Source organism: Physcomitrium patens, chromosome 13 (assembly GCF_059467195.1).
Source record: "Physcomitrium patens ecotype Gransden chromosome 13, ASM5946719v1, whole genome shotgun sequence".
NCBI lineage: Eukaryota > Viridiplantae > Streptophyta > Bryopsida > Funariales > Funariaceae > Physcomitrium > Physcomitrium patens.
The window spans coordinates 14,670,349-14,681,236 of record NC_143422.1 but is presented as its reverse complement, the minus strand read 5'-3'; the positions used below and the strand labels follow the sequence as shown (position 1 = coordinate 14,681,236).

At 35.1% G+C, this 10,888-nt stretch overlaps 1 protein-coding gene across 4 annotated transcripts; it reads left to right on the top strand.

Annotated features, from left to right (window-relative positions):
- The first annotated feature begins 2,870 nt into the window (after nt 1-2,870).
- LOC112290784 (uncharacterized) lies at nt 2,871-5,670 on the top strand. 4 transcript variants are annotated; one of them, XM_024537459.3, is made up of 7 exons: nt 2,871-2,934; nt 3,321-3,414; nt 3,610-3,721; nt 4,011-4,187; nt 4,348-4,446; nt 4,622-4,867; nt 4,994-5,670. In XM_024537459.3, exons 3-7 carry the CDS (start codon nt 3,635-3,637, stop codon nt 5,390-5,392), a joined length of 1,008 nt encoding a protein of 335 aa, XP_024393227.1. In that variant the 5' UTR covers nt 2,871-2,934; nt 3,321-3,414; nt 3,610-3,634; the 3' UTR covers nt 5,393-5,670. The 4 variants fall into 4 exon arrangements, with proteins under 4 accessions (XP_024393227.1, XP_024393229.1, XP_024393230.1 ...); XM_024537461.3 differs by having other exon boundaries at nt 2,871-3,058; XM_024537462.3 differs by having other exon boundaries at nt 2,871-3,065.
- The last annotated feature ends 5,218 nt before the right edge of the window (nt 5,671-10,888 follow it).

Below are 10,888 nucleotides of genomic sequence, written 5' to 3'. Positions count from 1 at the left end.
CTTCCGGATATGCTTCTCCTGGTCGATCGTTCTTCAAAGCTGGCGGCTTACGCAACGTGCCCCTTGACCCACATTTATTAAATGCAATAAAAGGATGCATAACACTGTTTTGGATGTGAAGCTGCAAGCACCGTAATGTTCGGCATGCTTTTTGTGAGTATTAATTTAATTTCCTGCAGTAGAATACTTCCAACAACGCCTGGATATTTTTTCATACAACTCCACATGGGCGCAATGATCAACTGCTGGAAACAGTGTTGTATTAATTTGGGAAGTTGAGATTTCTGATTTAAGGATGAGATTTTGTGAAAAATTGTTCTTACTAATGTATTCTCTTGATTATCGAGGAGTATTAAATCAAATTCTAAATCGACCGACTACAAATATTTTAAGATTTAAATATCTAAGGTTTCTCTTGGCGGTTGTGAACAATATGTACCAAGTAATGGTGCCTCACTGGCAAGAAGACATCCAAAAACATTTGCTTGAATTACTGAATTAACAGACAAGTTAGGTTAGAAAATCCTCCATTGCAACAAAACTAAAACCAGCCATGAGAACCCTCGGAGCAATGTCAAACTAAAAAATCTTGTGGTGGATTGATTTTTGATTTAGGTGGGTCAATTTAATGTTCCCCTTGTTTTATTGTCTTTCAATTATATATATATATATATATATATAGATAATTGAAATCAGTATTAATTCTCAAATGCACCTGAAATCAATGATTGGAAATGTTTTCAGTTTTGTTTATAAATTATTGTGATTATTGTACACAGCAGAAGAATGTGTGTGTATATAAATATATATTGCACATCTGAAATTGTTACAAGCTTGGTATGGAAATATGTGTTACTTGATACATACAAAAGCAATAATCTAAAATATGTATATATGTACATGTATTACTTTTTTACACGTGCATATTTGAAAAATATGTGTAGCAAAGTAATTTTCTTATTTTTGTTACCAAACATTGCACTTTAAAACCTTTATAACAAAGTCATCATCATAGCATCCCCATATTTTTCACTTATTCTAATAAAATTTTGATTTACATATATATATATATATATATATATATATATACGGCAAAAACATTGTATGACCTGTCAAATCTCTTCTAAAATTATTTATCCAATCAGTTTTCCTTCATTATTCAATTGTTTACTTTTTAAATTGAGCCCAAAAAATTTAATCTACATAATTTTTATGAACCTTTGAGACTCAAACTTGCAATACGAATATAATATACATTTAAATCTACCAACAACAAAAATATTATTATCAACATTCAAACACAAGCCAATGGTGAGAGACACAAATTCAATCACCAAGTTCAACATTCTGCCAAAGCATGTGGAAACCTTGCTGCCTATTCTGAACAAATAAAAGAGCGCGCATTTTATAAAAGTCATATTCCTTTTTAGCAAAATAGTTATTTATAATAACCCACACACAACTAAAAATCTAAATATAGCCACGTAACAAATATAAATATGAGAAATATCACATTACAATAATTCAAAACACAGTTTAAAAAAGGCTCAACTGTTCATGTTTTGATGTAAAAGTTCCTGACCATGTTAAAGTTTTAAAATTAAAAAATATCCTTTAGAAAGGTTTTTGGATTTGGGCCAATCCTGCTGCTCCGCGTTTCAAAAAGACAAGCTCATGTGCGCCCCACATTAGCCGGTCCCTGGTTGGAAGAAATGTGCCGAGCTGGCAAATCGAAATGGCGCGCTATTAATGGCCCAACCGCTCACACTAGTCACTTGTGCATGGATGTACGATCTCCACGCATCATTCATCAAAATCCCACAAACTCACACACATATGGAAACATTATTCATCCATATACTCATATTCATTCGTCAATAAGACCCCAGGTTGCGGCATTGTGAAAACTCCGTGACCGGGAAGCGGATCCGGTGCTCATCAAGCGGCGACTCATGGGAAAAGCGAGTTGCGGAATCTTCCCTGGCGCTATTGCATCTCGGGCGTCGGCGGCTTGTAAGACAATAAGAATTTACACAACAGGCGCATCAGAATGACTCGATTTATGAGGTGGATTGTGGAGGAAATTGATGAATCGCTACGCCGAACCTACGAGGCTCGAAAACGCAGAATTCTCGCATCGGAATAGGGGTTTCAGATCGTCGTGTGTTTTTACGGCCAGTCCAATAATGGAATGCGTGGTTGATCTTTACCTCGGCTCACGTTGTGGGTTTGTTGGATTGGTGGTCTTGGTTGGGTTCCTTGTCGAAGCTCGTCGAATACGGAAACAGCGGCACATTTCCACATCATTTCGATGTGAAAGTGGGTAACTCACAAAGCAATAAATGAGCACTGCCACCAGTTCTCTGATGGATGTTGCCAGGTGGGTCGTTTTCAGTGCAAAAATATGATGACGATTCCGGAAGGGAGGGCACTGCTGAAAACGGAAGAAGGTTAATCCAAGAGGGTCCTGTGTGTGGAAACGAGGCAAAGGCTATGACGATGGCGATGGGGTTTCGGTGCCAGATAGTTAAGCATCGCTTTCCATCCCATCAAATCAAGTCAACGAATGGAGGTCGGGAGCCTAATATGCTTCGTCCGGGGACCAGGTTTAGGATCGCCCCACCACAGCATCATTTGCAATTCACTATCGGGAGGAACGCTCGCACTTGCTGACCTGGTACCAGTACTCGTGCAAGCTGCGTTCTGAGATTTTTCACCTGAGTGCAGTTGTGAGCTTTTGGATTCCCGAGGGGATGAAACCCTAAACATCTGACAATCCGTCCCAGGCTTTGTTGTGTTCCGGCCTGGCGGGAGTTGGGAAATTCTAACGACATCCTCGCCGATCAGGGCCAGCACCTGAGTTGCATCGCTCATTTCTTAAGGCCCTCTGCTCTGCAAACGCCTGCTGTGTCCCCCAGCGCCAGGCGGGAAAAGGTTGCCGGCCTCGCCTTCTCCCCCCTTATTTTCCTCTTAGATCTGAATCTTAACCTTCATTAGGTGCTGCTTGAGTTCGCCGCGAGCTTGACTTCGCAGGAGTAAACGTGGTGTGCTGGATCGGGTTTGATGCACGTAACATGGGCATTGATAATCTGTCAACGAGTGTGGGGTCGTGGTTTAATGGGGTTAGTGGGTTCTGGAGGGTGACCTTAGTAACACAGAAGTAGTGGTTTTGCTTTAAATATGGATTTCAAGTTCTGCAGCGACGATTCTTTCGTCTTTCTTGATGGTGTTGAGTGCATTCGCATAGCTGGTATCCTGGTTGTGTCTGAAATTGTGTCTCTGGATCTGAACATTCTCTTGGCCGGTGTTGTGGTGTTCAGAAGCTTGAAGCGAGGGGCGATCACCCTGTACTCTTTTAAACTGGAGCCTTACGTTTTGTTCTTCTACTCCGTCCAACCTCTACTAATCTTCTAAGTACGACATTCACTGCAATCTTGATTACCTCAGTAAACGGAACTTTGTTGCATGCAAAGTACTCGTCTCCCAACAGAAGAAAATGTGGGGTTGTTTTCGATGGGAACCATTATTTGCATTGACATTGACGTTTCCAGTATGGGATGACCTTAAGAGGTCTAGTCCTGACGGAGCTGTCACTCTTGAATTTGTTAGGTAGAGTTCGAGGACGTAATCAGAGATGACAAGTCTTCTGAAGAAAAGTGCCAGCAAGGTTGGTAGCCGAAATCTGGACGAGTCAAGCACGGTTGAGGATGCGAACGCCAGGGTATAACCGCAAAGCTTCTTCTAGCCGTTCTTCAGATGTTTGGATTTTCAACGAGTCACGCATGCCCGCTTAACCGATCCTTTTCTGTGAAAATGGCAATGAAAAGAAATCCTGTCAGGACTGGATTCCTGTACATGACAGTGTTTGGGAAAGTCTACATCATGTCCTCATGTTTGTTTTCTGGCTTGTCTGATGAGTAACTTCGCAAGGGTTTCGTATCTATTATCACGCGTCTTATTACTTTCGCTTACAAGAAGGGTACCTGACAAAGGCGTTATTTTTGGTACAGATCATTGAGCTCCGAGCATCCATTGGGACGCTGACTGGCCGTTTAGATCAGTTCGCCGATGATGCTTGCCTCAGGCGCTACTTGAGGGCGCGTAACTGGAACATCAAGAAGGCTGAGAAAATGTTGAAGGACACCTTGGCATGGAGAGAGAGCTATAAGCCCGAAGACATCCGCTGGGTGCGCTTCTATTTATCTATTTACGGGATAACACTGAACATGGACTTGTTCTACCGTTGATTCAAGTCCAACAGTTAATAAGCGCTGCGGTTATTTATTAATCGGGACCTGTCCCGGTATGTAAGACTGGATATTCTAATTTTTTTCCTGTGCTACACAGAGTGATATCGCTGGAGAATCCGAAACTGGGAAAATATACCGGGCCAGCATCAAAGACAAGAATGGGCACACTGTCCTTGTAATGCACCCTGGTCGTCAGGTGCTCGTCCGTTTCAAACCATCATTTTATTCGTTTCTCAGGGGTTTTGTCATGGTCCATCGTGGTGATGTTTGATATCTCGTTTTTTTGTTATCGGTTGAATCATTTGAATTTCTCTTGTGGTGTTTTGTGCATTCTCTCCAAATAACCGAGCAAGATTTCTGGCATGTCCCAGAATACGAGTAATCCTGAAATGCAAATTAAGCAGTTGGTCTACTTCTTGGAGAATGCAGTCTTGAACCTTCCCGAGGGTCAAGAGCAGATGATCTGGTTGATCGACTTTAAAGGCTGGTCCATGAAGAAGTCCACCCCCATCGGCCTGGCTCGCGAAACAGCCAACATTCTGCAAAATCACTATCCTGAGCGCTTGCACGTAGCTGTTCTGTACAACCCACCAAGACTTTTCGAGGCTTTCTGGACAGTAAGTAACCTCTGCAGTCATTTTAGTACTAAAAATAATGTATTCACTTCAGGTTATCCACACCTTGGTGACATCACGAGAAACTTTTCCCTATGAATGCCTCCGTTAACATCTTGAGTTGTGCAGATTGTGAAGCCGTTCCTGGACCCGAAGACCTTCCGGAAGGTTAAGTTTGTGTACTCAAAGAATGCCGAGTCTCAGAAGATATTATCTGAGCTCTTCGAGGAGAACGCCACCAAGACTATTTTTGAAGACCCAAACGATTACACCCATGAAGATTACGCTAAGTTAATGCAGGAAGATGATAAAAAATCCGCCTTGTACTGGAAGGGAGCTGGTGAAGCGAAGACTGGAGCCGAACCTGCAGCTGATGTTCAAAGTAAGGCTGCAGATATTTCGGAAGCAGCAAGTTTGAAGACTGAAGAAGGTGCTGCAGTCAATGATGCCCCAGCTTCTGCGCCAGAGTCGCTGGCACCCGTGGCACCAGCTCCCGTGGCAACTCCAGTGGTGGCCCCTGTTTCATGAGTAAAGTTTGTCACCTTAAATAACTAATTTTGATGGTTCCTATGCAATTTTGAAGGAAAACTTCCACTTCCTAGCACAGTGGGTGAGGAGTGCACGTCTGTAATATGGAGCCTTGGTTGCGGAAGAATATTCTTATCAGTCAACCAGAGCTCCAAAAGTGACCTAATTTATATAGTGTGATGGCACATCACTATTATTTTTTATATTAGAGCTCACTTCGAGTTGACTCTGATTGTATTTTAATATGTTATTCAATAGCAGCTAGGACAGTTCATTTATTTTTTTTCTTATTTTTCAAAAATCAATCAAGTTTCCAATCTATGGCATTCACCACTCCTAATAAGCACTCGGTGCGGATGCACTGTCTTCTTAAATTCATTTTACATTCTGGGTTTCACTCGTCTGGCTTTTACAGTCCCACCTTTCCTCTACCAAACTTCGAATCCAGTCCCAGTTCCCACTTCATTCATGTCACTAACTTCTATTTCCAACAGGTCAATCGTTTCAGAGGTGAGGGATGTGAGTATCATGTCTCTCGTGAAATTGCAACACTTTTATGATATGCCTTATGTTTCCACTCCCTGTCTTAATTCCATAGTATTCCGGATAACAAGTCTCGATTAGAACTGGGCGAGAAATGTCCAAGACGCATGAGAATCTTTCTCTATAGCTCATGTCTTTTTATGTCCAGGATTCTCTACCAAACCTTCATAACTTGCGACAATGTGGACGTGAATGGAGAGTTAGCAGATGGAGGAATGACTGAGCACCACGAACATCAATCCTGAGGTCAGCAACTTATTTAGTCAGATGCAGAGTTGTTAACTGAAGAATTAGTTTTGAGTGAGTCCAGATTAGTACTGCGGGACTTCTTCAAATGCCTACCTCTCAACTCGAAAAGCCCACATCGCCATGGACTTGGGGTTGTAGGCAAAGAGTGAATGGGGTCTCATGACTTGGGTGCACATATTCTGGTCAAGCTCCGTGGTTGCATAGCTCCATTTTTCTGACATTGTCGCATTTTTCAATGCAACCATGGCATTCTCAGAATTATTGCAGCAGACGGAGTCAGAATGGGAGTGTGGACGTCAATTGTGAAGAGACTGAGTCAAGTGCTCTGAGGGTCTAGATTTTGAAAATCATTCTAGTGGCCTTTTTGTTTTTCTTTGATTGACTTTTTTTTTTTTTTTTTTTTTTTTTAAATGTGTTAATCCCTTTTTTAAAAAAAATTTAAAATGTTTATTTATTTATTTGATTATTTGATTTGATTTGATTTGATTTATTTTTTTCTTTCTGTTTCCAAGAATGTAGACCTATGTATTTTTAATATGATTTTCATTGTATGTAATTATCAAATTGGTATAAAAAGAAAAATTGATGGTGTTTAATTTTAATTTACTAATCTTAATTTTATAAATAACTATAGACAAATACACACATGCATATATGATCACTAGAACATGTGTTTTAATTTGGATTTATTTATTTATTTATAGTTTTTTAAAGTTTTATTTTGGATGCAATAGATTTTGTATGCACTTATAGTTTTTTTTTTTTTTTTTTTTTTTTTTTTTTGTTGAAATCATAAAATGAGTTATGTGGAATAAAGAACTTTGTTGAATGTTAAATCTGTTGTAATGTTCAAAATTTAAAAAGAACCTCTTGATCTCTTTTTGGATTTAACAAACAAACAATCAAAATATTTATTGCAAAATTCTATATATATGGGAAAATATTAAATTGACCCACCTAAATCTTTAAATTGACCCACCTACCTTATGATTGTGTTTGTCTCATTGCATCTTTGCTATATCTTTTATTGCCTTGAATCTTTACCTCTAATTTCTTAATGTATTCTAGTGAAGTTAATTATTTTGTACAAGTTTGTTGTATTGCACCTCATATTTGCTCTAACCTCATTTTCTTTCTCTATCTTAAGTTGCTCATTAAGTTATTTATGGTGCTCTTGCAACATTGCAATAAATAATTGTATTTCCTTGCTAATCCATTATATCATTAATTCTTTGTTTAGAAGCAATGCTATGTCTATCAAAGCACTCCTATGAATTACTAGAAGAAGCTTTTAAGGCAATTAATCATTTTATGTACATGCAAGGATATGCACTTATGGAATAACATTCAAATACTACTAAGGTCAATTTGAAGTGTGATTGTGGTAGATTATATAATTCTTAAAATAATCAAAACATCAACAATACAATGGAATATTGAAATACAAATGTGTACTTAATTAGTTGGTCAATTAAGTATTACAAGAGATTGTTGAAGGTTGATAATTGGTGGTACATCTCAATTTGTAATAAAAAACAGAATCATTAGTAGTACTTTAGTTGCTTATTGGCTTTAAGCTACCAAGTGTGAGTTGTACATAATACTTAATTTTGGAGTTCTCCAAAATAAATATTAATTTCCTTGCAAACACAAAATATCAACTTGTCTTTAATCAACTAAACATTTAAAAGAAAACATTTTACTTTTGCAAAATTAAGTTGTAAGATCAATCTCTATTTTATTTTTATTTTTATTTTTATATTTCTTATAGATATCATCTACAAAGGTAGATAACATTTTAATTATTAATACAATATTCTCAATGAGATCATGCATTTATTTTATGCCTATCTAAGTTGCATTAAGGTAACAGAGAGACATCCATACAATCTTGTAATTGATTGTGTATATAAAACAAATCAATTCAAAATATCAATATTTTATATTGTTTGTATGATAAGCTTCAATAGAATATTTACCATTGTAGTAGCTTTTATATGTAAAAAGAAAAAAACACATTATATATGGACCTTAGAAAAATTGTCTCAATCTTTTGTTTGTTAAAATCAAGGAAAAATATCACATATGTCCCTAAATTTTTCCACAATATTAAGAATATCCTTCAATTTATTAATAATAGCAAATCTATTTTGTATTTTATAACAATTAAAAATATGCCATTTGAAGTGATAATCTATCTTATTTTAGTGTTTTTTTTTTAGTTTGAATTGGAGCCTTTTCAATACTATTTAGGCCTAACACAAACTAAATGCCCTAATCCCTACCTCTACTACAGTTACAAAAATGTCAGCAATATACCAAAGAAAGGAACTCGCTTTGGACTAAGAAGAGTTTTATAAGTAAGTTGTACATCACTTATGATAGTAGAGGAATATCCACGGATCCAACTTCATAAGAAAGCTAGTGACATTGAAGTAAGTAAAGGAAAGATTTTGCCCTCAAATACAAATGTTGTATATCGAAGTAGATGAATACCTCAACTAATAGTATTGTCTTAGGCCAAATTGAGAGTCATAAGTAAATCAATTTTAGATAACCATTATTACATATTATTTCTGGAAAAGCATTTCACATGGAATTATGGATGGTTTCTTAAGGATAGCAAATTTTGGATGTATAAGTGAGGATTTTTATCCATAGATAGATTGTTGCTCAGTCTATAGTTTGGTCCTATGCAACATCAAGATGATGCTTTTACTTCTGTCAAGACATCACTAAGACATAATGAGTCTGGAAAAACACAATCAAGGATTTGATGTTAATGAACATGGTTCTGCAAGTTGATACCCTTTCCTTTGGCCTCAATTCATCTGTCATTTTTACAATTTGTTGTTCTTAGTTCTGCATATAATTTCAGTTTTGAGTATGAAAGTGATATTTTTTTTAGATTCCTAAAGGATAAAAAATTCAAGAATTCAAGGCATCTATTGTAATTTTTGAAAGTTTTAGATGGAATATATCTACGTGCTAGTATAAGAAGCAATAAATAAAATAATAAAGAAAAGCAAAGCTTTTGCAGTCATTATTTGCATTAGAATTGAGGAATTTGGAGCATAAGGTCTTGTGGGTCTAAGATCCTAATTTTGGTAATAGAAGTTGGTCTCATCAGTTGAAATCTTTTAAAGTAAGATTTTTGAAGTATTACTATATAACTCTTTGATATTCTCATTTAATCCATATATATTTTAGACCTTGATTATGGTGTTTGCTAGAATCTCATTCAACATTCCATACTCTATTGAGCAAGTAATAGTAAGGAATTATAGCATTTCATTTGCCAACAATTGCAACTAATATTTAAACATCTTTATTCCCATTTTGTTCAAAAAATATGCTCAAAATTGGTCACTATTGCTTGAATAAGGATATAAATTATGTACTAAGTTGATGTTTCAAGTGACAAGAGGCTAAATAGTGACAATTAAGGAGTCAAAAATAAGAATTTTATTGAAATGAATGATAGTGGTGGTAGTGGCATAGCGAAGAGAAGAGATTGGATTTGTTGAAACTAACTAACAAAAAAAAACTTGAATTAGTTAGGTTATCAATCCAATGAGAATTTTTCAATTATCACAAAAAATAAGGATAGATTTGATATTACCAAAAATTGAGGGATAATCTTAATATTTTGAGAAAATTTAATGGCATATGTGATATATTTTTTAAAATTAATTAAAAAAATAAAATTAATAGCTTATTTTAATCCATACACTCAAAAGATTTTTTCCTACCTTACAAAAAATTCTTTCTTTTTGGCATATCAATTTTTTTTTTTTTTACAAAAATTATAAAAATTACTTTGGTATCAAAGAAGATTGGAAGAAATTTGAATATATTTGGCAAAGTATTGTCCATTCAAGCATCATGCAAGTGGTTGAAATGTATTAGAGTAAGTTAAAAAAAAATACCATATTGTATTGATATTTATTAATTACCTTAATAATACTTTAGTCAAGAATTACAATGAATATTTTTTGCCACAAAGACAAACAAATACTTTCATTATAAAAATGTAAGCTCATTATGTGTACAAAGAGATCAGTCTAAGTTGAAGAGATACATGTAGAAGTCTACATAAAGATTTTCTTTTAATTCATGCAAGTTTATCATGAATATTTTGAATTGAATCAATGTAATTAGAATTCAAGTTATAAGGGAGTCTATATGTATTGGCATTGATTTAATCTTGATCATGATTTTTTTATTTATTTTTTATTTTTTTATTGTTAGAGTGGTGAATATTAAAAACCTCAATACTCAATGTAATCTATTATTTTAAAGAAAAATTAGATGTTCCTTTAAGAATTAATATTTTTTATTAAATTTAAAATTAAGACATAATTTTTATTAAATTATGATGTAATATATATATATAGATATATATTACTTCATTAAAATAAAATATTAATATAACATAATAAGAATATATCAATATTAGACTATTAGTAATAACAATTATATATATTTTTAAATATAAATAGAGAATAATTTGCAATTTCTCAATTTGTGATGAAGAAGGTCTATGGTTGAATTAAAATTTATTAGAAGGTGAATAAATAATGATAAAATAATGATTTGAGATTGATAAAAAATAATTTAAAGTATTAATGTATTGATGTGGATATATACAAATTATATCTAATTGATGTTAGCAATGTATAATAGTTATTTTTTTATTTTTTA